This window comes from Spea bombifrons, chromosome 4 (genome assembly GCF_027358695.1).
Source record: "Spea bombifrons isolate aSpeBom1 chromosome 4, aSpeBom1.2.pri, whole genome shotgun sequence".
Classification (NCBI taxonomy): Eukaryota; Metazoa; Chordata; class Amphibia; order Anura; family Pelobatidae; genus Spea; species Spea bombifrons.
In genome coordinates, this window is record NC_071090.1 from 23,567,302 (window position 1) to 23,594,347 (window position 27,046).

Here is a 27,046-nt window from a genome sequence, read left to right on the forward strand (position 1 = left end):
CATAACCCCCAGTATATACCAGACCACTGTGAAAATTCAAATTTAATGGTATAATGTTTCATTATATGTTTTTTTTCCTGCCAATATCAGGTTTCTGACTGCTGCCATCAAAATGAATGAATATTTCTATATGACCATACTTGTATAGCCTATATATTTGGAAATGTCACTTGTGGTCTTGAGTGACAGTATAAGCATATGCACAGGTGTCGAGGACCTGCTTTCCAAGCTCCAAATAATTTCTCCATTTAGTGACCTGTTGGCAGATTCCAGTGAATGACTGGAACATTCTCGCAAGCTAAAAGGGACCAAACCACTAAGTAGCACATCCTTGCAGAAGAAGTGGTCTGGGTTATAAAAAAGTGCCATAACTGTTTGTTTAAACTGCTTCCATGGCAGCCCTACCCATGCCATACACATATTGATATAAAAAGCAATCTCGTAACCCTGTGACCATGGTTTTACCACCATGGCATCTGTTGACTGGGCCATTCTTTTTGATGCTCTGGTGCTCAGACCACCTTTTCAACTTTGCACTGGAATGTTTTTTTGTTTAATGCCCCCTGGAGAATGATGTATATGCTGTGTTTTTTTTTTCTGGGAGTAGTAACCCATTCTAAATAGAAGAACATTACTTAATGCAAATACCTTTATTTATTTTTTTTTGCATTTACTCTTTCATTCAAGAAGGTCTGAACCGTTCCTGCTTGGAGCATAAAATAATATTGCGAGAAATCATTTGCAAAAGGGCACATGCTAAATATTTTTCGTATTTTGTTTTGATTACTTTTGTTACATGCTTTTATTTTCTTTCTCACTTTTCTTTTCTCCTTCAAAGAATAGTACAAACTGTAGAATAGGTACACTTTATATATATACATATACGCCACAGGCAGATAATAAATTGCATTGCTTTTTCGGAAACTGTGATGAATAATTTAAATCCAGATAAAAATAATGACCTAAACAGAAATGTTGTACATAATGGATTTTAGGTTTACTGGGGAACAACTTAAAATAGAAGTAATAGCAAATATCTGTATAGAGGACATTCCATGTATTTATTTTTTACTTTATTTTTGCAGTTCAATCAGCTTTATCTGCAACATATTATATAAACTCCTTTGCAAAGCCAAGATAGATGTTATTATTTACTTTACAAGTCACCAGAATTAGGAATCTGCACTCACTCCCCACAGGAACTCAGGTGCTTAGCTGTGCCAGGAAGGGCCAGCTCCCCAGTAAATCAAAAATAGAAGAAGGCTCCAGGCACGCAGGGGTTCCATCAGACAGATTTATTGTAGGAAACAGACAACAACGTTTCGACCTCACAATGAGGTCTTTATCAAGTTGATTTACTATTATTTACTTTACAAACTTATTAATGCACTATATGCAAAGAAGTATTGGTCGTATGAGCCATGGATAGAAAAACATATTCCCATTATAATTTGTTACTGTTTTATTTTAAACTTTCCATATGTGGCTTTGGGTTTATTTCATAGGACTTGGTTCAGGGTCAGCTGAGTCCTTCTTGCTAAAGAAACTCACTGTGGTTGGCTTTTGATAATGCAACTAACTCAATGAGGTTTATTCACTAAAGGGAGATTTGGCAGGAGAGTTTGCAGGAGAGCTGTGGATTTAATCTCCATATTATTTATGAAGGGCCAATGATATCAAGTTTCTACTGCAAGAAGGGCCTGTATAATGCATCATTTAAACTAGGAGGAGACTGAAAACTCTCATTGATCAAGCTACCCATGATAGACGGAAAGCCTAGCTCTTTCTGCAGCAGAAGCTTATTGGGGACGGAAAATGTATATTGAAGTCAAGGAGCGGAAAAAAAAACTCCTCATACAAACTCTCCCTTTAGTGAATTGACCCCAGTGAGAATTTTTGTTCTCTTCTTCTCCTCCTCATAACAAGGAATATCGAACTATTGTGTGTTTAATGAATCACCATCATTGCTAATGGGCATCACTGCAATACCCTACTAAATATCTATTGTATAGTTTGCTAATTTTAAAACCAGCCAAATAGAATGAGCATGCATAGATTCTATTTTCATTTCCAATTTAGTTTTTCACCACTGAGATATCTTAGTCTTTTTTCAGTACCCTAAACTATATTACATAGGTTGATGATAGAGAAAGATGAATTTGATTAACAATGGTACTACTGCATGTGTTTTATCTGTAGGATGAGGAGCCATGAAATAAAAAAAACTACACCGCTACTACAACCTATGCTTGGAATAATCCAGAATATAAGGAATAGTAGGAAAGAACAAAGCATTGTTATAAACATCACAGAGAATAATGTTGCTGTAGGAGATGGGAGCATCAGCATGGTGACTATAACACATTGTGGGGAAGTTTTGGAGAGAGACTCAAACCAAACTGTAGCTAGCGATATGAAGCTCTTTGATATGATATAGGTGAACAAAGTTAGAATAAGAATAATATAGGAAATATATTGTAAAACATGTATGCTACTCTAATTCCAAATTTAAGATATTATCTATTATTTTGAGTGTAAATAGTCTTCTTTCGTTAATATGCATCTACTGAGAACACATCCACTAGAATCCATTATTTGCCAAACTTCTCCAAGTTGCCACATTGTCCCAAAATGGGCTTCCTCTCGTGTCAATGGGCCCTTAATGATACATCCGTATAGATAGTAGGCCGTGTCTCACCAGATTCTATGGATTGTCAGCAGAAGGACTTGGCTTCAGAATTGCCAGTATATCAGGTTATTAGAATTATTGTCCTAGATGGAAAAAAACTGCAATTTTGCTGGTAGGCGTTACAGTTATTATGCAATGAGGACATAAAGCTAATCCTAAAATTCAGTAGCATAAAATGATTTAAAAGATGCATCCCAGTCATATACAGTATTATGTGATCACATATCAATATCCCTTTGCCATTGTTATTTATATTGGTTTTCTCATTACTGGAATACATTGCCTCATAAATACATTCTGTATTTATTCAATTCATTTCTGTGATTTATGCTAAGTGCAGAAATAAAATACACTAGACAATCCACATGACATTACATTTTTCAATTGTATCTGGTCAATAAGTATATGTCATATTTTTGTCTAAATTATTTTAATGCAGTGAAACACAATGTTCTCTGCAAGAGAAAGTTAATTCCGAGTGCATAGAAAAATCAACACAGCTTTTACTCACTCTAAGCTTTCGCCCGAACACTGTGACTTTCCCCTTTGTTTGCTCTTTTCGTAGACGCCATTCAATGGAGTTTAGCCCATTCTCCATGGGCAGAGAAATATTTCGTCTCCCAATTGTTGGTGTGACTGTGCCCGTCAGAATATGAGGCTCGCTGTGGAAGCTAATGCCCATTCCATTGGCATACATCACTCGCAGAGTTCCATTACTGCAAAGCTGGTAGCTATTTCTTACTTGGTCTGGAAGCAGAAGGATCATTGGTTAGTTGTGTTTGTCAATAGTACAAATTCAAGTGTCATCATGGAGGCTACCCATACTATGTCAAAATGATAGTGTTGATTCTGTAGATATTTTGAGTGGGATGAATTTGACATAAGGAGGGTATTAGCACCGAAACAAGCAATTCAGCATATTATAGTCCTTTGTATTGTGTAGATGGGCATGTATATATATATATATATATATATATATATATATATATATATATATATATATTACAGGTTTTACCTATAGACTCTCTAAATCAGAACTGATTGGGCTTCTAAGCCTTCCCACTCACTTTCTCATTTCAAATCTACTGGGCACTAGCTCCTACGCTACGTATGTCTAGCATCGCCCCATGAACTCCGCCATGTCCTCTTCATGTCTCCTATATGGAGCAGAAGGCAGACAACTTCAGACCTGTAAAGTCTGAGAAAATCTGCAAAGGCAAGGGGATTCATTAAAATGTCTCATTTCAGCAGTTAATATAGGGTGCCAAATATTCTGACATTAATTGATTGAGAGAAAATGTTATTAGGAGTACTAGCTTGGAAAAATATACTAAAATGTGGAAACACTGTCGGGACAGTACACTTAAAAATGTGCCGGCATCAACATATAAATTTAAACGCACATAGATTCATAGCTTTTCTTTCATCTCAAAATTCACAGTAAGACAAATACTAAGGAGAATGCAAATGAGGTCATCTCTGATACCAATCAATTTCATGCAGAACATTTTTCTCTACGGTGCTATAAAACATAAAATGCAGATATAAGTTTTCTGCTGGGTTTTATGATCTAACTCGGATTTGCTTGTGTCAGTTCAGCTGATATAATGCACCTGTACTGCGAGAATCCCGGTTTTATGGATTTTCTCTCGACTTTCATTTCTAAATAGAATTAAATAAAAAGGAAGAAACCGCTTCTGCTCAAAGGGCTCTTCTCTGAGAGCTGAGATCAGCAGAACAAAACAGATTAGCACAAGAAGATCAATTGCTTATGTTTCCTTTATACTTAGACATTTAGATATGTGCCCTGGGGGATAGGACGTTCAACCTAACATTTGAAGAAGGGATCTACCGTGCTATTGCTTCGGCTTACACACAATACTATCTGATAATCATCGGTATTCACAGGCCCGTACGTCAATATGAATTCTTAGTTATCTTGTTGACTATCTCCTTGTCTGCTTGAAGTTTGCGGTCATCTGCTCACTGTCGTCAGCTAAAACTGACATGCTCATCTAAAGAATTATTTCTTTGCCACAGACATCAACCAAGGCCAGTGGAAGACTATCTCGGTTAATAAGATTGCTTCGGCTACAGCCTCTCATAAATCCCTGCAAAGGGCAAAATATTTATTTTACGGCAGCCGTTAGAGAGAAGGAAAAAAAAAACGGTTTGGATCTAAGGCACATAGAGTACAGCGGTTCACTGATTGCTTTTCTATGATAATACGCTAATATTTATGACATAACAAAATGTTGCGCATTATTGGGCATCATGTGCTTTCACAACAGGTATAGAGAATAAGTTAACGGCAAGGATTTAAGGGAAAAAATGCCCAATTACCAAGTCACCCATAAGTACAAACTGCACATTTCTTAGAATTGAAAGGTTATTGTAATTTTTTCCCTATTATAGAAAACCATTCTTGCGGCATTGGCTTTATGGCAGTCGTGTGGAATGGTCAAGAGGAGAGGTGTGTAAAAATACAGCTCTAATTGTACACTTAGGTATACATTTCTTTTCCCTGCTTGAAAACCAAAAATAATACACAATTCAAATGGCTATTATTACAAGCTGACCAGATTTTAACATGAGATCTAGGTTTATTTTCATAATTCAAGTTATAGGTTAAAAGGGACAGAAAGTACATACAAAATTTGGCCGAATGAAAAAGGTATCCATTATAAATAACATATCATCAGAAATATATGTCTTGTAGGAGAGAGAAATGTACTTTCATTTTGAATGCATTCAATATTAGTGATGTTATTGTTATATATAGCATTCAATTAATCAAAGTGGCTGATGGGGATTTTTATCATGCTATACAAATGGTAAATACTTTTAATGGGCATTCAAAGCAAACACATATGCAAATATCCATTTAAGATGTTTTCATGGGGATAATTCAGAGGACAGACGGAAACTGAGGTCAGAAGTCCCAAATGGAGCTGTCCATTGAAAACATGGGCACCCTGTCCACCTATATTATTAGCGTAAAGGATGTATGGCTGGCTATAAAGGGAACATTGACAGGTTTAAATCAGTAAGACACAAGCAATCAGGACCTGTCTGTAATAAAAAGCCCAGGATTCACTGAAACACTCAATTGTATATTGTGCTGATCATGTCAAACACAAGGGCTTTAAGGTGGTTGGGAAGGAGGCTACCTAAACACGGGAGATCATGTAAACTATAACGTTTTTAAAGGTGGTTGGGAAGGAGGCTACCTTAACATGGGAGATCATGTAAAATGCAAAGTTTTGTTATCAGGTGATTGAGAAGGAGGCTACCTTAACATAGGAGAAGATGTCAAACACAAGGGTTTTAAGGTTTGGAAGGCTACCTTATCTCAGGTGAAATACGTTGGGGCTGCCCCCCTTCATAATTCAAAGATATATCTGAGAAAACAATTGATCTCACCTCAAGTTGTGGTTTAGTGAACCCCAGTATCTTACTTTTCTAGCAATGAGTAACCTGGGTCATTTCATCCCTTCAACTGCCGGGTGAGCAATGCAACACAATGCATTTCTAGCACTCAAAAGGCTTATGAAAGTCGATCACCATTTCATTACAATTTAATGTTAAACCCTTTCAAATGCCAGTAAATTTGCACGGCTGCCTATTTGAAATTGTTCATTTTAACAATTGTACGGGAATGCTCATGACCATTGTTCGGTATCCTCGGGCCTTGTATTGCTAAGAAATGCATTCTTTTTTTAATAATGGTAGCTAAAAAACATTTTTGGAATCGGATAGCAACAGTAAAACCTGAAGTGATAAAGATGTTTTCTTTCATTATTGTCTGCAGTAAAACTGTAAACTCATGCAAACATTTAGCAGCCTGTTACCATTAAGGAGATGGAGTAGACCGGTGTGATACTAAAACAGTGGAATCTCTCTCCCTTTAAGTACATTAGAATGTTAATTATAGACAGATCGATGTTATCTTGCACAAGCTTTAAAAAAACCAAATGGGGCTGTTCATTAAATGTGACTATAAAGAAACTACAGCTGTGTCCATACCATCAACAAACACATAATATACCAGTTGGGAGACACCCTGGAGTTTTAGGTAGTGGCTGTTACGATGCCATGCAGTTTCAGTGACCTTGGAAATGAAGTAGCAGATACTATGCACTGGATCACAGCGCAGTCCCAAACGCTTATGAAAGGTTATTTATGCCCATATAAATCATAGATTTATTTTATGAATTGTGAAATGGTAAATATTTCTGCATCCCGTCCCCTTCTTGTTTCCAGCCATGGCTCATAATTAAGGCATTTAATATTAAAAGAGTGGATGGTAACAGACATCGTTGTGCCTAGGAGCACTTGAAAGTTAGGCATCCTACATTACTTTTTTATTTATTTATATAGCAAAAAATTAAATAGTTAAATATGTTAATATGTTTAAATAGGCCAAAAATAATAGTAATAATAACTGTACAAACCATCTACATGAACAAAATTAAAATTCCCTTTCTTTCGGAAGGAATTAGCAAACATTGGTTATTTGCTGAAGCAGGTTTGGCTTGTATGGTCTGTCCATCACTGGGCTTCTAGAGCGTCTTCTGATTTGGGGATGAGGGTCCGGCTCTCCATCCTGGCTCTGCCACCTCCAGTCATACATCTCCAGTGTATTTAGGGCTAGCACCACCCTGTGCTCTGCTATGCCCATCTCCCTATCTGAGCTCTACCCCTCCACTTCAGCTTGAGGGGGCTCTCCTCTGTACCATCCCTTGGTAGATCACAAGTATGATCTGGCTTATTCTGGTTTTAAGAATGAAATTATTGCCAGCCCTAGAGCTGTCTGGTGGTGATTATAAATCAAAGGGTTGCTAGTAAGCAGGAGATGGAAAGCAAATGCAAACATGGAATTTTGATGAATCCTTACATACATTCGTGCTTGGAAAAAAAAACACATATTAAGTCCATCATTTCAATGCTCAACGTGCTAATGTATATTTCATAGACAGGTTTAAAATGAAATATATATATATATTAACATGCTTCTGCAAACATCCTGCTTTATCTCTTGAAAGTAATAAAAAAAAGATGGTTGCGGAAGCATGTCAATGACTATTAAGAATCAATGATTGCATTCATTAAATTACCTTTGGGGTCAAGAAGGAATCCCCCCCCCCAAAGTGGATCAAAAGCAGGAATGATAGGTAGAAGAGTTGAACTTGATGGACTTGGGTATTTTGCCAACCTCAATGATGTTACCTTGAACCACTGTGTATGATGCCTCCACTGAAGAGAGGTTGGTGATAACCGTGACATCATCATCCCGGTTGGAATTTTCAATGTCAATAGTAATGGATTTTTCCATTTCACGGTGGAGACTGGTAACCACTCCGGTTGGACGTGTTACATTCGTCAAGCGGCCTTCATTGTCGTAGCTAAAATGGAATCAATTAAACAATATTACCTGGAAGAACATCAGTAATAACACAGATGACAAGTTCACTGACTACCTTTTTCTAATTGAAGTGGATAAATTAGCAGTGAAAAGGTCAGCAAAGCATTAAAACCTGTCGTAATGCTGGGTTTCCCTCGTAAAAGATCATCCTGTGCTGTCTGCCATACACTATATGTGGCTTGTTTTACCCAAAGGTGAAGCGATGTATAACTTTTTTTCTCACTTTTTGAAATGTTTTGCTGTACAATGGATATTTTTAAGTCACTTTAAACTTTGAATATTTGGTGGGCTTCGGTGTGCATAGAAGTTTACAGGAAATGGGAAGGAGTAGAAGAGGAAAGAAAAAGTAAGATTATTACGGTATATTAAGTTATTGATATGATAGACAACAGATATGTAGAGTTTGGCATATAATAAATACGTTTTTTGGGGGCAAACTTTAAAATTCCAATTAACTATAAATGAAATGCTAGAGCTAGTGTGACTGAGAGATTGACATGCATACTCCAGGCTAATAGAGATACAGGGTGAGAGATGAGCAGGTGTGAAATGTGAATGATAACTTTATTTTGCTGATATCTGCCTCAGGAGAGAATATGTTAAATATATGTATTAATATATTAATATATCAGAAACACTCCAAGAAAAAAAGTCGTCGTTTGGGCTAACACATAAAGATTGTTTTCAGTAAAAATCAACATTTATTTACAAGTAAACAAAAATAGTGAACATAAATATTTCGAGTTCCCTTTATGAGTGAGAACTTGTTGAATTAACTCTAACTACATAATGTAGAGGAAAATTAAGAGTTTTAAATATGGTGCAAAGACATATTTACCTTTATCTTTATAAATCTGGCAAGATATGTTAATTAAGACTCATGGCAGGAACTTGGGTACTAAGAGCCCCCAAAGTAGGATGTTGAGTTATTATGAATATCATCAACACACAACAATGTAGCCTGCTTTAAGAAACTCCATTGCATAAAGATCTGGCTAGATGAAATGTATAGCAACCTGAAGATAATTCAGTTAAAGATGAAATTCATAAATAACATAAACAGTATTGTGCAAAAGTATTAGGCACGTGTGAAAAAATTGCTGTACATGCCTTAAAAAACAAACATGCTAATTGTTTATTATTGTGTGTAGTAAATTCATTTGTGTAGGATTCCTGAATAAAAATGATCACTTTCTTGTATTGCTAATATTTTTAGAAGCTCATTATAGGTAAAACAAGCTTAGGTTTGTTTTTTTATGAATAGCGAGATATAGCAAGCTGTAATGAGGGCACTTCACCAATAGATGTCACTCTATACAACCAAACCTCACGATATTCCATCAGCAATAAACCACAAAAATATTCGTAGATAATTGAAAAAAAATAAAATAAAAATTTCCAGTACATTCCATAAATGACTCATGCCCTATAAACATTTTAAATGAAAGCATTAGTATATTTCCACATAATATCGCATTGAATGTGTAACAATTAATAATAAATATAGTGTATAAACACAGTTGTTTATAAGACTAAACAAAAGCGGCGGCATTGTATTTTGGTGTGAAAGGAGGGCTTAAGATGAGTCTTAGCTTGCTCTTGGCCTTTCTGCCAGTGATTAGCGTAGTATAATATTATATAAAGGCGCAAGATCTGTAGGAGGTAGAATAGGAAAAAACTGGGCACAAACAACAGAGCAGCTTGGTGAAGGCTAGATTTGTAGGAGTAACAGTCCCTATTCAGAACCCAAAGGTCCGTCATCCTTCCTTCCCAGTTATCTTTTTTACTAGCTCACAATGTTTACCCGGTATTGGTGTATCGCAGCATTTTACATCTCTAAAAGTCAGAATATTGTGTGTTTAAACAGCAGAAAATTGGTTTATATACTGCATTGTGTAATAAAATACATTATTGTTCTAAGTACTGTATTCAATCACATAAATAGAACTTCAGCAGGTTACCAAACCAACTAAAAAGTCTTGGTATAGCCCTGTCCTCTAAGCATGCCTCTAACCATAATCCTTAAAACACAATGTCTTTCTTTGGCTAGTTTAGATGTTAGGAGGCACGAGTGGGGACAAAATTCTTAAAACAAGGCCTTCCCATTTGAGGAGGCGGAAACAGGAACATGGAAAGGTGACATAAAGCAATGTCACATAACCCCATGGTAGAAGCACGGCTCTGGGCAAAGTAAGGGAATGAGTGAGGGTGGATGTATGTAGGTTAGAGTGAATGAATGTTTAATATTCTTGTCCTCTACCAATCCTTTAATAACCTTATCTAATAATCCACTGATGCAGGCTGGATATTTTCACATAAAGCTAAAGCACATTTGACTACATTAAATGTCATGGGCTCATGAATTCATTCAATAAAGGCTGCCGACAAGTCAGAATGTAATGATACTTTGGCATCGATATATAGTATTCAGAGATCGCCATACACACACTCATCCAAAAGACTTAAAGGAACAGCCTACTGTCCTAAACGACATCGCCAATGATGAATGCATATTAAAGTACTTAATCCACCCACATGCTCAAAATGCTCCCTCCGCTCTCTGTGGCAGTTTGCCTCCGCAAAACAAACAATTACTGTCAGGAAAGCACTCATATTTAAATCAATGGGAGCACCAAATGCCCATGCATGCCGCAGGTCTAGTTAAACCCCCTGGAAATCATGCAGCCCAGAGCTGAAGATGAGTGGAGTTGAGTATCTGCGTGGGCTTAGGGGTAGCAGGACATGCGCATCTCCTGCAAGGCAAATGAGGGGGCTCCCTGATGAATCCCTAATTTCAACATTAATCTACCATTTTACATTAAAGTGCATATGATGGCTGGAGTGTACCTTTAAGCTGAAGGTGCTATTTTGCTTAGACATAACATCTTGGTTTTGTCTAATGTGAAAGTATTAATGTGAACTGTATTATTCATCCAATTAATTAAGCTCTATAGCAAATACAAAAATCAACCATAACCATAATCCTTAAAACACAATGTCTCTCTTTGGCTAGTTTAGATGTTAGAAGGCACGAGTGGGGACAAAATTCTTAAAACAAGGCCTTCCCATTTGAGGAGGCGGAAACAGGAACATGGAAAGGTGACATAAAGCAATGTCACATAACCCCATGGTAGAAGCAGGGCTCTGGGCAAAGTAAGGGAATGAGTGAGGGTGGATGTATGTAGGTTAGAGTGAATGAATGTCTATGTATGGGTTAGAGTGAGTGTGCGTGTAAATGTTTTGCCAGTGTGTAAGTCTATGTTAGTGTGTATCAGTGTAAGAATGTGTGTGTGTAAATGTTTGTCTCCATGGGCACATGTTAGGTACCAACGGCCAATGGGGCCACTTGGATTTACCTGCTCCCAGCCTTCTCTGCCGGAAGGTATTCTAAATGCACCAGAGTTGACTGGTAAACAGTATACTGTAGTTATTATACTGTAGTTAGGGTCTGGTAAACATTATATTGTAGTTGGTTCAGAGTAACACCCTTCCTGTACTCTTTTCCAAGTAGGGCTATTAGCTGCATTAGATTATGCTAATTAATATTGTGAAGAGCATGGCAAAGGCCATTAATAACTACTTGTACACAATGATTAAATAAATTGTTACAAAAACGCTAGTCATCTTACTTGCATGTGTGCCTGTAGAATCCGGCTTTTTTTCCTAAAAAGAAAATCTTGTACTACCCAGCAATTTGTTTTGCAGGTTAAAGTCCAAGGGAAGTAACCTTCGAATGAATGCAAATGTTGGAGCAGAAATATAAGATCCCACGTTATATCCTGTAACGCATTGCAGTCCCCTCTGCCAATCAGAAAGCCCTATTTACTGACATTTAGGAAATGTCTGCTATTCCAAAGCGGCCAAAAGCTTCATATTGGTGGCGTGCAGCCCATTTTAACAACAAATTAATGTTATCATAGGGATAGTTTAGGGGGTGGCTGGATTTGTACAGAGAAATTGTATAAAATGACAATCCAGGAAGCCACCAGTAAATGTTTTCCAACTTGGTTGTTTAATATTCTTGTCCTCTACCAATCCTTTAATAACCTTATCTAATAATCCACTGATGCAGGCTGGATATTTTCACATAAAGCTAAAGCACATTTGACTACATTAAATGTCATGGGCTCATGAATTCATTCAATAAAGGCTGCCGACAAGTCAGAATGTAATGATACTTTGGCATCGATATATAGTATTCAGAGATCGCCATACACACACTCATCCAAAAGACTTAAAGGAACAGCCTACTGTCCTAAACGACATCGCCAATGATGAATGCATATTAAAGTACTTAATCCACCCACATGCTCAAAATGCTCCCTCCGCTCTCTGTGGCAGTTTGCCTCCGCAAAACAAACAATTACTGGCAGGAAAGCACTCATATTTAAATCAATGGGAGCACCAAATGCCCATGCATGCCGCAGGTCTAGTTAAACACCCTGGAAATCATGCAGCCCAGAGCTGAAGATGAGTGGCGTTGAGTATCTGCATGGGCTTAGGGGTAGCAGGACATGCGCATCTCCTGCAAGGCAAATGAGGGGACTCCCTGATGAATCCCTCCATGCATTTGGAGGTAAAATGTAATGCGACATTAATCTACCATATACATTAAAGTGCATATGATGGCTGGAGTGTACCTTTAAGCTGAAGGTGCTATTTTGCTTAGACAAAACATCTTGGTTTTGTCTAATGTGAAAGTATTAATGTGAACTGTATTATTCATCCAATTAATTAAGCTCTTTAGCAAATACAAAACATACCCTCGCTGATCTCTATTTCTAGGAAGCTTTTTTTTCCAGTTTCTATGACAACAATCTATCAGCGAATGCTTTTGTGTCACGTGGTAATTTAGCATTCCCTGGAAATTTTAAGTCATTAAAGAGCGCCTACCTTTGAAGTGTTTTGAGTACCAAGTAATACCAGGAAGCCAATGCACTTAGCTATAAAAGAGTTAATACCAGCCGTTAACACAGCCCTTATATCAGGGTGCTCTCCTTTTGTAGGATGAAATATGTGAATGCTGTTTTTGTAATGGTTTTCCGCAGAGCGAAATGGCTGCAGGTTTCGGTTCCAGTGATTCTTATTGTAAGCCGTTAATTACAAGCTGTATATTAATGCTGCATGCTTGTAACTCCGTAGATATAGTATTCACAACATAAATAATCATAGTCATTGTTATTACATAGTGATTTGTACACAATTAGTACATCTATAAATTACGAGACATACTCTTATGAGCATATATCCATCGGCTAAAATGGAAACCCTAGAACAAAATCCACTTGTGGTCAGTGTTTCCGCTTTTCTATGGCTTCTGACAGAAGGAGGATGCAGGTTATCATTTAAAACGTATGAATTTAGGAAGGAAGCTCCTGGTTAGAAGGCAGGACTTGGTGACCTCGGTCCTTCCTGCTACTGATGGTCAGCAAGCTTATCCCAGCATAGAGCTCCTCAGATAGGAATAACCATCTCATTTACATTTATGCTACAAAAACATCTGTAGTGTTGTGCATTTTGTTTCATGATACCGCTGTTGCTTTTGTCCTCTTAAAAGTACCTGCTTGCAGTGTTGACAGTATTCTTTTTTTTAAGAAACGTTTTAAACTAATATGTTTGATTTTTTTGTGCTATCTAAAACCAAATGTATGCTAAGGAACAATTTTCTCCTTGCAAGGATCAAACAGTAGATTAAAAACCCATAACGTTCCTTCGTGGAAATGCAGACAAGATGAAATATTGTATTAACTAATTAAATCATCTGCACATTTTGTATGCTTAAGAAACATAACTAATTGGACAATTAAGTCATGTCAACAGAACAGAGGAGCAGCTTTTCAAGGAGAACACTTCAGATTCAAATTTCACAAAGAACCCTGAGTAATGGAAATAACTATCGCAAACAACCATTGCGTATGCTGTTTAGCGGAGTTTAATGGCCAACGGTTTCAGAAATGACATTGAGTAAGTCTTAACCAAGGGACAGCCACACGTTTTGTCACAGACTTTCTCTACACGTTGGCCATTATTTCCAGGATACACATGCTTTTCACACATTGCTGACCTGCACATGTAAAGATGTTGCGCCCCCCCCCCCATTGTGTAGCATGTATAAACTCCAATAAGGGAATCCATAACTGTGCTATACATCCCACATACAAATAATCATACAAAAGTGGTCTGGTTCTTCACCTTTTCCTAGTCACGATGCAGCATGCGCATTAGTAAATTGCATTAATATATTTACCTTAGTAAGTGACCATTGGGTGACTACGGAGCTAGGCAAGTGAACTCAAAAAAAGTCTCATTACACGAGTCAGTGGGGAAAGGTCCGTCTCCTTGACTCATATCTTATTAACATGACTGGGAACTTGCAGGCTATGGCTACCTGGAGCCAAACACATTAACTTCGTATAACAGGTAGAAAACAGAATGTGCTTGCCAAAATGACCTGGCGATTAGCCGCTGCGAACCGGAGATCTGAAGGAGCGGAGCGTCACACAGAGTCTCCAGGGTTTCTGATAATCTGTGCTTTTCAGATTTTACCAGGCCATCATGTTATCAGTTTCCTCCTATTACACATTATTAAACATATATATATATATATATATATATATATTATTAATTAGGTTTTAAGCTAAATCAGTTTGCATTTATCTACAATTTCCCTTAAAATCCTGGCCTCGTAACATCTCTTTGAATAATCACCATTACAGAACTAATTTTATATCTATTCCTATGAGTTACTTTGAAAATGATGCCTATAAAATGTGTATTTACATTAAGTGTAATTCAATAGATAATTTGAAATATATTGAAATGAGAATAATTTAAATCTATATTTGCTGCCGTTTGAGCTGCTTTGACATATTAGAACTTCGGCAAATTTAGCTCATATGTGATGCAATTTGTGATTTAATGATAAACAGAAGGGAGCGAGGGAAAAAGCACACCTTCGCCTATTAATGACTTGCACATTTTTTCATTAATATTAACAGCACACAAGCTTTATCTAATTAACTTAAATATATGTGCACATGAGATTGTGAATATTGAATATGTGCCTTCAGTTTCTCAGCAGATATTTTTATGTTAACCCTGAGTGTCCTTTTCTGTGTGACTCTATGTGCAATGAAAGGTTAAGAGTGGACAGGTGGTTGGCTATTTCTTGCTCCAAGTAAGTTAAAAGAAACTGACCAAGTCTATTCAAGGACCACAATGAGGGGGGTCAGAAGTGATTGATCATCTCAGCTGCAAACATGGTCTTTGCCATAAACTGACCATAATAGGATGAATGGTTTTCTGTATCTTTCTGTATGTATATTTCAGGACACTTGCTACGTAGACAGATCTTAGCACGTAGCGGTCTTGTTTGTAAAGGTATATAAGACATGTGTTGTTTTCATGGAGAGAGAGTAGTCTGGCTGATGACACTCCCTCGTGTGCACGAGCAATAAAATCTGCTTATTCAACTCTTTTGGGAAGAATCTGTGTCTCAAAGTTACTGAGCATTCACAGTTGGGGGCTCGTCCGGGATCCCACATTTCGGACTCAGGATCCAGATGGTGCAGACTCACGATCCTTTACCCAACATTGAGCTCATCTGAAAAAAGGTAAGAGGCACCTCTTTTAAAAGAAAGCCTTTAGTGTAAAGTATTGGGTAGAGGATACGGGGGTCGGCCACTGGGTACCTATCTGAATGACGGGATCCATAAGAGTTGAGTAAGTAAGATGCATGCATGTTATTCTATTTTGTATGTTTATAAGAAGTAAGTTATTGTATTGTATGGTATTGTCAGAAGTTGCAACTAAGTAGAGTACATAGCCTAACCCGCTATTGTAGAAGTACATAGCCTAACCCGCTATTGTAGAGTACATAGCCTAACCCGCTATTGTAGAAGTACATAGCCTAACCCGCTATTGTAGAGAACATAGCCTAACCCGCTATTGTAGAAGTGCATAGCCTAACCCGCTGTTGTAGAGTACATAGCCTAACCCGCTGTTGTAGAGTACATAGCCTAACCCGCTATTGTAGAGTACATAGCCTAACCCGCTATTGTAGATTTGTGTTTTGTGTAGAGGAGAATAAGATGGGAAATCTTTTCTCCAGAGTTACCCCGGGGTCCCCTCTAGAAACCATGATTAAGAAGCATGGCAAAAAGAGGTGGGAAATATATGTATAAATGGAAATTAGCCTCAGAATCAGATGAGGATAATTTTTGTTGTTGACCCTCACAGGGATCTTTAAATATGGAATCCTTAAAAGGACTCTGTATGAATTTAAAGAAAGACATGTCACATGTCTCCAAAAATGAATGGAGAGTGTTTTGTATGTGGTTTAGGGAAGGTTTCAAAATCTGGAGAAAGCATAATGAGTCTGCTCCATTTGAAAACTCCCAACACCCTCAGGCGGCCGCCAATTCCCTTTATCCTGTTAGGAAGGAGGAAACTGATAAAAAAACTGCAGAAAGAATCTCAGAATGTTGTACTTGTTGATAAGTTATATCCTCCATTGCTTACTAACAATGATATGACTATTGATGATTTGATATTTAATCCTCCCCCTTATAATCATGTTGCCCCTGGAGCTGATGCTCCTGTTCTCATTCCTGAACCTGTTCTCACCCCTCCCCATTCTGTCTCAACACCCTTTTCATCTCTATCACCCTTATCCCAATCTACTGCTTCCCCTCCTCCTCTGCACCCAATTTCCCCTCCTCCTTCTATTGATGTTAAACACCCATATGATTTAAGAAATACAGATAAAACTGTTAAAGTAAAACAGATTGCTTCGAGCACAGAAAGCATGTATCCTATGAGAGAAATAGGACAAAGGGATAATGCTGTTGTTCCCTTTACCATGCATCACCCTTTGGCACCGGGAGAACTGTTAGTTCTAAAACAACAATTTCCCCATCCTGGAGATGATATTACTAAATTTTGTGATGTTTTGAAAGGACTGATGACTGCTTATGACCCTGTTAAACGAGATTATGATCAATTGTGGCAGATTATTTTAACCAGTGCAGAGTTTACTAGTTTTAAAGCAGCGTTTCCTAAAGTAGTACATGTCTTGAATTGGGATACAGATGTTGAATTGGTAGAGCGCAATGCTGCCGCACGCAAGACATTGAATGATAATATTATTAAAGCTTTTGTTGAAGGATTTCCTCAGAACACTGACTGGACTAAGATTAACACTGCTTTACAGGGTAAAAATGAAAGTGTTGAAGAGTTTGCGGATAGAATTAAAAAGTTGGTGAAAGCATATAGTGGTGTGAATGACCCAGAGAGAAACGCAGAACCTATGATAGTTGCTGCATTTGTGAAAGGATTGTTACCAGAGGTAAAGAAGGGAGTAAAAAGAGTGGTGATTGGTTGGGAAGAGAAGAGTTTAAAAGATGTGGTCTCTGCTGCAAAGCATTTTGAGAAATATAAAGAGGATTCTAGAGAAAGGCAGAGAGTTGCTGAAGTTAAGGAGTATAGAGCTGCAATGAGAGCAGTGGTCTCTGCTTCACAGCCTGTGGCTGGAGGAGGAAGTACTGATCAGTTGGTGCAGCAACCTGGAGGAAACGTGACATGTTACAATTGTGGCAAACTTGGTCATATGGCTAGGAATTGCAAATTCCCAAAAAAGAATGTGAATAATGGTGAAGGTTATAGCTTTGACAGACGGCAGTTCTCTAGTGCAACCGGTCAACAGAAAGCAAAGTGGGTACCCCCACTATACAGACAGGACAGTAATGTACGAGATTGACTAGTTAACACTGACACCCATGCTGTTTCTGACTCATTCCCCACTATAACGGCTGAAGATGAAGGCCCATTTATTAAAGCAAAGGTACAAGGTAAAATACTGAAATTTTTGGTAGACACCGGAGCTCACCGCTCCTGTCTGTCCAAAGACTGGATAGGAAAATGTCCCTTAAGCTTAGATCTGCCAGTTCTTGTAAAAGGTGTTGGTGACAAAGCAATTCCTCACCCTGTTTCTCAGCCTCTAAACTTTCAATTGGCAGGAATAAATTTACAAGTAAAATTTCTCGTAAGCCCCACTTGTCCCATACATTTGCTGCGAAAGGACTTGCTGTGTGATATGGGTTGTACCATTTCTTGCACTCCTAATGGCCATATTGTTTTAGAACTTCCTGAGTATGAGGAATTGTATTTGGGTAGGTTAGAAGAAGTGATCAAAGATAGAAAATCGATGTCTACGATTGATTTTTATATTGCATATCCATTGACAGAGCAGGTTACAAATGATATGTGGAAAGGGCTACCTGAATGGGTATGGGCAGTCCCAGGTGATTCGGCAGGGTTGATTTGGGAAGAACCCCCGGTTAAAATAAAATTAAATTTTATTCCCAAATTGATGAGAAAACTCAGCAATATTGGGAACAAAAGGGAGGAGTGGAAGAAAATGTTTTTTTTGGTTTTTGGCATGGCCTTCAAATTTTTTTAACTTTTACCAGTTTTACCTCCTGATTTGGCTCCCTATATTATCAGACTAGCGCATGGCCTGAGTCATGTGTCTAGTGAAGCAATGATTAAAGCTATACAAGCTGATTGGTGGGCCCCAGGTATACGGCCTCTTGTTAAAGAATATTGTGAACAATGTGTTATTTGTCAACAAGTTATTTGGGTAAATGAGTACAAATATAAGGGCATGGGAAGACTCCGTGTCCTATGGGACCCTTTAGAAGTTTGCAAATTGACTTTATTGAAATGCCAAGATCTTTGCATTACAAATATGCCCTTGTTATAGTGTGTACATATTCCCGCTGGATAGAAGCCTACCCATGCCAACTTAAAAGTAGAAAGAGCTAATGGAGTCTTAAAAAATAAGATTAACAAAATATGCGCAGAAACCCATATGCTCTGGCCAGAAGCTTTACCCTTAGCATTAATGTCGATGTGAAACTCAGTTCATGCAGCCATAAAGGTTACACCTCACGAGCTCATAATGGGACGTCCTATGCTAGCTGCTAATTCTCTAAAATGATAGATGGCACAATTAGCGTGTATTGTAAGACTCTAATGAAGTCCTTTAAGTCTCTCAAATCACAGGTGCAAGCAGTGCGCACGGACACAGGACGACAAACCAATTCACCAAATCCAACCAGGAGAATACGTATTGGTCAAGAGTTTTTAAAAGAAAGAAAGTTCTTCAACTTTGCTGGAAATGCCCATATCATGTCTGCTTGTAACTAACAGAGCTGCTTCTTGTATTCATTGCAGCCATATAAAGCTTTTCCCAATTCCAAGGAAATCAACAAGTTAGTCCTCCAACAGGCACAATAATCCTAGCTGACTAACCTACGTGGGAAAGCCGAGAAAGGCCAAGAGGCCACTCGTGAAACCATGCAGCAAAATATTGGAAAAGCTGAAAGAAAGATCTAAATGTTTTTTTTGCATGTCTTGTTAGATTGTTTATGGGATTGTGCATGTTGGTAGAATTCCTTTTATCAGTCTAATAAGAAGTGGTCAACTCTATTGTCAGATACAAAAGGGAGGATGTTAGAGTACCATGGGAGAGGGATGGTTTGTATTTTGACATAGGCAGAATGTTTTGTGGAGCTTCGGGTGTGATCAGTCATGTTGGGTGTGTGGGTTTGTTCCACATGCTGCGGACGCTCCCTGTGTTGGGTGTCCTTGTGCCGGGTCGTGGGTTTCACGGGAACTAGGTAATGGGTTTAGTTTTATAAAGTGATGAGGAATGGGATCCATTTGGCCTTGAAAGATGGTTCGGTTCACTTGGAGCAAAGCTGGTGACTGGTATGATTGTGGCTTTGTTTGTTATTGTATGTGTGTGTATGTTTTCTTTCTACTAATTAAGTCGCTGAGTGTAAAGTGTACTGGCACTAGCCACGTAATGCCTTTGTTGGAAGGTGAAGAATTCCCCCGATTTTAAAGACCTGGAAACTCTGGATGACACATTGTATGATGATCCACATGAAAAGGAATAAATGGACGCATGGTTCGCTATGCAACAAGCTCCATCTCGTCCAAAAACAAATTATTGATTACTTAACAGGATCTGTTAAGAATAAAAAGGGAGGACTGTGAATATTGAATATGTGCCTTCAGTTTCTCAGCAGATATTTTTATGTTAACCCTGAGTGTCCTTTTCTGTGTGACTCTATGTGCAATGAAAGGTTAAGAGTGGACAGGTGGTTGGCTATTTCTTGCTCCAAGTAAGTTAAAAGAAACTGACCAAGTCTATTCAAGGACCACAATGAGGGGGGTCAGAAGTGATTGATCATCTCAGCTGCAAACATGGTCTTTGCCATAAACTGACCATAATAGGATGAATGGTTTTCTGTATCTTTCTGTATGTATATTTCAGGACACTTGCTACGTAGACAGATCTTAGCACGTAGCGGTCTTGTTTGTAAAGGTATATAAGACATGTGTTGTTTTCATGGAGAGAGAGTAGTCTGGCTGATGACACTCCCTCGTGTGCACGAGCAATAAAATCTGCTTATTCAACTCTTTTGGGAAGAATCTGTGTCTCAAAGTTACTGAGCATTCACAAGATGAAGTCAAACAGCTGCCAATTCATGTATTACCCAAAATACATTTCCCAAATCAAGAGTATTTGGGAAATCGGAAAAGAACGGTCAAAAAAAGTGACAGTGATCACACTTTTAATGTAGGGACTATAATGTACCAACAAGCAGCACAACATTAAATAACTATGGTGATGAAGTACGGGCAAGGCCTGAGTTATGTTCTCATGTATGCTCTGTGTCCACGGATGGCAATCCTTGGGGAGTCCTGGTGGAAAAAAACGAAGACCTCACGTGAAATACGTTTTCCTGTCAATGCCCTGCTTTGCATATTACAGGTAATTAATAGAAACGTTCAAACAGTAATTATGAAAACTCATTCAAATTAAGGTTGCCAAGTGGCCGTCTCTATAGAGAACTAAGTCTACAGTACAAATACTAATGTTTGTTGACTGCATCCACAATTATATTCAGCCAGCCATATTGGAAATCGTAGTTATACAAAACAAAGCAAGAATTCAGCGCATACCCAGCGATTACTATTCCCACAGCTAGCTAAGGCAATAGAATGGAGATTCCATCACACTATATGGCCACATATTGCTTAGCCCGCCACAACGTCAAAGTACCCCAAGTTTAGCGAGTCCTATCAATCAATCCTTATCAAGCAGCGGAATCAATGGAACTACGTGGCAATTTAACTAAAAAGAGAGTCTCAAGCAATGTAAAGCCTCCTCTGGATGCCATTATTGAGGCATCTGCTCAGCGCAGCCCTAAGGTTCGGTTAGAACCTGCAAAAATACACAGAGTAAAAAATATACAAACTAGGGGAGCGCACAACCTAAAAAGCATAAGAGGCATACATATTCAGATTCCCGGGTTGGTGCTAGAATAAAAATTGTAGTTATAGACTGGGGTTGTGGTGGCCCACACTACACTACACATTACTGGCTGAACACCATAGGAAATGTAGACTGGGGTAGTTCTTTACCGAATCTTTACCACCCCAGTTATCTAAAGTTCTCATGTTCTGCAGGTGCATGATGGTCTGTTAACTACTACTACCGTGGTCATATTAGTTTTCCTATTAATAAGTAACTAACATCTGCCTCCCTCCATGAAACCCTCTACTGAGCCAAAAAATGTAAGCGTACGCCCACAGGGAGCAGACAACCTTCCCTCTGTCCGAAGACTGAATAAATTGTAGCCAATATATTGTAATACCTTTCAATGTTTTTTTATCTATTCCTGTGTGTGGCAAACCTGTGAAGTGCCAGTGACATATTAGCCCCTCTGTCACCTAACAGGGGCCAATCACCCTACTGAGCAATCAGGCTCCCAGTTGCACCACTGTTTAATGGGAAGGTGGAAATGTAGATCACCCATCTTCCCAACCATCCCATGAGCACACAGCCTCTGCTGTTCTTATGCCAGTATGACATGCAAAACATCTGTGTGTTTGTGGTTAACCTTTTCAATGCTTAAACTTTCAAACCATTCTAAAGGTTCTTTTTTTAGGTTTATTCTGTTATATTTTCATTTAGATTATATATCTCTTTTGGATATTTAAATGACCAGCAGCACTCCAATACAAATACACTCAACAGAGGTTGCCATAGTAACCCCAGGCCTGGTATTAGCAAAAGCAAGGAGAGGTGAGAAGAAAACTGACTAATATATTGTGAAAGAGGAAAGTTATTTTAAAAATAGAAAACCTTTCGAGTGGTCAAAACAACAGAATTTTAGGAAATTACCAGCTTTACCTCGGTGACACCGGATAAGCCAACAAAGAAAAGCAAAGGCATCATTAACACCAGCAATGAATGTGCCTAGGAGTTTTTTTTTACCTAATGGTAAAATAAGACCGATTTAATTCATTATTTTTCTTAGTCATCCTTCTTATTCGATTGCTAGGGGTCTAAAGTTTGACCAGCATCATATGTTAACCACATGACATTAAGAAAGGCCCAACCTCTGACATTTTGTTCATGGTTTTACAATTTATTTTTATTTTTTTAAACTGGTACAGTTCAAAGAGTTTATATACATACCTTTGAACATTCAGGCTCCAGCTACTCGGAGCCCTTTCTTTTAGTGATGTGAGTGGACAGGTCTACTGATGTCTACTGATGTCTGGTGATGTCTTGTGATGCTGCGTGCAAGACTAGACTGACATGCTGAAACATTGCAAGTGGTAGGAGAGGAGATTCTCCTCAGTAACCCGGAGAACTGACCGTTTCCAGCTATGCTTATATATCTTGCTTTTTTTGGATGTATCGATATAACAAAAATACAACTGTTGCACATACGTATTTCAACCATTACAAGTATCACGCCATCACTTATTGAACTAAGATTAACATAATCCTTACCTAGACATCATGAGAATGTTGTGCGTTTATATGGAAACATGCTTGGTGTACTATTGAATGAAAACACACCACGATTCCTTCAAGTCATTTCATATGCCATTTTCGTTATCATTACTTCATTAAAATCAAGGCAAACTAGCTCTCAGCCATCATGTAGACAGGAGGCACAGACCACAGTCAGTTCACCTACAGATGGCTGTACATATCACTATTCTCCATAACATTGGATGATAAGCCTTGAAATACTTACTCATAAAAATTTGTCCAGCCTGTCTCGTCACTTTTTGTTGCCAACAGCCCAGTAGTTCCATCGTACGTCATCAGGGCCAACTCAAGACTCTGTGTCGAGACTAACTTTAATCCGCCATTGGTAGTGAGTGTCAGGGTAATTATCTGATTGTCTGGCATGAGAAAATGTCTTGGGGTTCCGTTAGTGTCCCTACGAATTTTTAAAGAATTTCCACTGTTATCGATCACTTCTATCACATCGTTGTCGGCGCTGTAAGTGAAATTGTATAGATATTCTCCCGTCACAAGGCTCTGAGTGTACTGATGAATCCCGTTGATATTAAAGATGTACAATTCCTGTTCTCCTGGGGAAGCAACTTCATATTGATTAAATGCAGTAAGAACAGGCTTGTTCTGAAGGACAGCTCTAATACGTATATTCCCAAGATCGGCTATGTAAACTGTGCCATCGGGTGCCACTGCTAAAGATGATGGTGAGTTTAAAAAAGCATCTGTAGCATAACCATCATCTCCGGCATAACAATTGCAGTTGACATCATCTTTGCAGTTGCAGTCCGAGGCTGCCCCAGCTAGAAGAGAGATTTCACCATTGGTTGTTACTTGTCGTATCCGATTAATCTTCTTTTCGTTTGTTTCTGCAATGTAGAGGATCCCAGTGTGGGAAATAGCTATAGCGCTTGCAGATTCAAGCGCAGAATGAATAGCCAGCTTGCTAAGAGAATAGTCTATTCCGGGTACCTGGCAATGCATAGGCCGCCCAGCTATGATGCTGACTTGATGGTTTTCTGTTATACGCAAAATAACATTGTTCTCTAAGACATAGAGAGAATTATCCATTGGGTTCACAGCAAGATCTGTTGGCCATTCCATACGCACCTGGAAAATACCACGTAGATTCATATTATTGTTTCCGCGCTAAATGAAAGAAATAAATTATCAAATATTATATACAGTATTATATAATGTCAAATCTGAGAAGGTCTTTGAGCTTGTGTTATTTTCAGGTTAATGTTAGTTCATGCTTAAATTCCCTGCTTGTATTAATAGGACTGAACATTTACCTGTGTGATGTCCATACTTGAATCGCAACTTAGTGGTCGACCAGCTGCAAGATCATTAGATCCTAGTAAAGTGGATATTATTCCATTCTGATCAACTTTACGGATCATCGTTGCATCAACAAAGTATATTAGTCCATTCTTGTCAACTGCAATGCCTAAGTGAAAAAAAAACAATAATTTTGATCCTTCATGGAGAATGTTTGTATTTCTTCAGAAAACTGATTGATTTAACAAATTTTACTTATTTTTTTTTACTTGAATAAAGAAGATATATAAACCAACAATCCATGGAATTTGAAAGTCACTTCCCATATCTCTATATATTCACAGGGGATGTATGTGCAATGCAAAATATAGTTTCTGTGATATTCCACATACTCAAAACATTTAGCATTATTATCTAAGTTACAAGCCCTTAACCAAACAGTGTGTGACTTAATTTGTGGGTCTACCTGACAACAGCACACTTCCCCCATTTCATGTGTGTATCATGGTAATATTGATAACAATGCCCTTTGGCCATGGAATGCCCCATACTTTCCCCATATTTAGTGCATAATTGGGCTTTCCACAGTTAACACCATTCCTGGGAACAAGGTTGAGCCTAATTCAGCCTGGACTGTCTTAGCCAAATCTGTATCGTTGGTAAAAATGATGTATAATAACGCTGAATGGATAGATCTCATTCATTTTTTAGTTCCTCTAGGTTGATTTATATCTCATCGCACTGAAAAAGAATATTCAGTGTAATAGGGCGGTAGTGAAAGTAGAATGTCTACCCGTAATAAGGAGAGGGCTGGTAGTGTTAAGCCCAGGGCGCAAATTCATCCAAGTAGCCTATTAATAACCCAGCTCGAAAGCTCTGCAAGACAGCACTTTAAACCTCCTGTCCAGAACAAATTTACACTAAAGGAATGTATGTAAATGCGGCCTTAAGTCCTTGTTACTCTAGGCAACATGGTGGATACAAGTGGCAATGCAGTAGCTAGTGGGCCAACATTCTCTGACAGTAATGGATAGCGGTAGAGTCATAAACTGACAAAGGGGGGTATTAAATAGGATAGTACATTTTGACATTTCAGATCCTTGTTTCATGCTTACAGCTTGTGGAATGAGCTGAATTTTAATAAAACTGAATTAATGTATTTTATATTCAAGAATAAGACATTATTAGTAGCTGTAATGAAATTATAAGTGTTAGAACACTGAGCAGGTTAGTTGTGCTGTAGCCTTCAAGTATTTTATCTATGTTTATTGATTTTAATTTAATTTTATTTGTTCTGATCAATTTAAGCCCAATGTCATATGGCTGCTTGTTTCTCTTACTTAATAACATTGGTATGATTCAACTTAAAAGTATGCTTCAATATGAGTTACATACACTGGAAAATGCAACTATATTTAACTAAGGGTAATATTTTGAAGTTTGGCGAGTCCAACAAAGATCATGGTCATCTTTAAAATGCAGAAAAAATAAAAACACTTAAGGGTGAAAATGTAATCTAAGATACATAGTGTAAATAACTGGGGTTGGTTAGAAGGCTATAGTTATAGGCATAACCTGGACAAGACAGGCATTGGGATGAGCCAGGCTCCCCACACCAGCTGGCCTAGCATTAGGTTACAGCACTTGTTCCTGGATATATATATATAGATTTTTTACTTGGTTTTCCAGGAACCTAGCTTTAAAACTGAACAGTCATCTCATATGAGCCTGGACAGGGAAAAAAGTTGCATGGTCCACCTGCACAGATGCAAATACCTTGTGCTTGTGGCATTTGCTTACCTCTGGGATTTGTTAGGATTGCGTCCACAGCTTTGCCACCATTCCCACACCGTGCCTCATCAAAGGGCATACACTGCTCTCCATTCCCAGCTATAACTTCTAAGTTGGTTGCAGTATCTTTAGTCGCTGTGAGTGACTTGATTTTGTAAATTCTGCGGCTGTTGGTGTCTGACAGATAGATTGAACCCGACACAGGGTCTACAGCCAGATAATACTTATGTGCAATGTTGTTGCTTTTCAGAAAAGAAAGAAAAGGATTTATTTGGACAAAATCAAATATTACTACAGGATAGATATATTTAAGTAAACATTCAAATTAATGTTGTTCTTCATCAAGCAAACAAATCAGTGCATTTGATTAGATGCCCTCTAGTTTTGCCCTATGCTTTGTTTACTAATCAGTAAGCATTTTTTCTGGGAGCTACAAATTCAGGGACTTAGCAAAGAAGATCCCAGGATATCAGAAACACTACTAAACCCCTAAGTGCTTCCAACTGGTTTACCAATCAAATGTGGGTGGCCTCTCACTGTCTTCATGGGATCGTTTTGCAAATTTTAACATTTTGGGTCAATTTGACAAATAGTTTTTTGAAACCGCAGTGTGTTCAATGAACAGCCAGCAATAAAAAAGCTCAACTACCCAGATTCATTACATAATTTAACACATTGCACATTATTGTTTATGGCGATGCTTACAACCATTCGCCACCATCCTTAAATTATTACAATCGCACTTTGGGAGCGACACTTGTACACCCAACAATACAAACAAGCTCTGAATTGTATTATAGAGAGTAAAAACTGGTCAGCAAGCTAGTGGTTGGAGACTTCCGCACTAATTTGTTTCTCGTAAAAAAAAAGTGACATCTATTTCTGTAAACCATCTGGTAATCCAAAAATTGTGTGAAATCCAATCTTAATCTCTCATCAAATTTCCATAGAAATGTAACATTGAACA

General features: G+C 38.1%; 1 protein-coding gene and 1 long non-coding RNA gene across 2 annotated transcripts in view; one reads left to right on the forward strand and one right to left on the reverse strand.

Moving 5' to 3' along the window:
- The window catches only part of TENM2 (teneurin transmembrane protein 2), a 418,814-nt gene that overhangs the window by 11,066 nt on the left and 380,702 nt on the right, over positions 1-27,046 (reverse strand). The window contains exons 21-25 of the mRNA XM_053463637.1: positions 26,089-26,321; positions 24,303-24,457; positions 23,243-24,117; positions 7,919-8,094; positions 3,201-3,436 (exon numbers count right to left, since the gene is read on the reverse strand). Of these exons, the coding sequence (XP_053319612.1) occupies positions 3,201-3,436; positions 7,919-8,094; positions 23,243-24,117; positions 24,303-24,457; positions 26,089-26,321 (1,675 nt within the window). The remainder of the gene's footprint in view (positions 1-3,200; positions 3,437-7,918; positions 8,095-23,242; positions 24,118-24,302; positions 24,458-26,088; positions 26,322-27,046) is intronic.
- On the forward strand, positions 19,121-19,485 carry LOC128492498 (uncharacterized). Its single transcript, XR_008354101.1, has 2 exons — positions 19,121-19,273; positions 19,350-19,485. It is a non-coding gene; the product is annotated as an uncharacterized LOC128492498 (long non-coding RNA).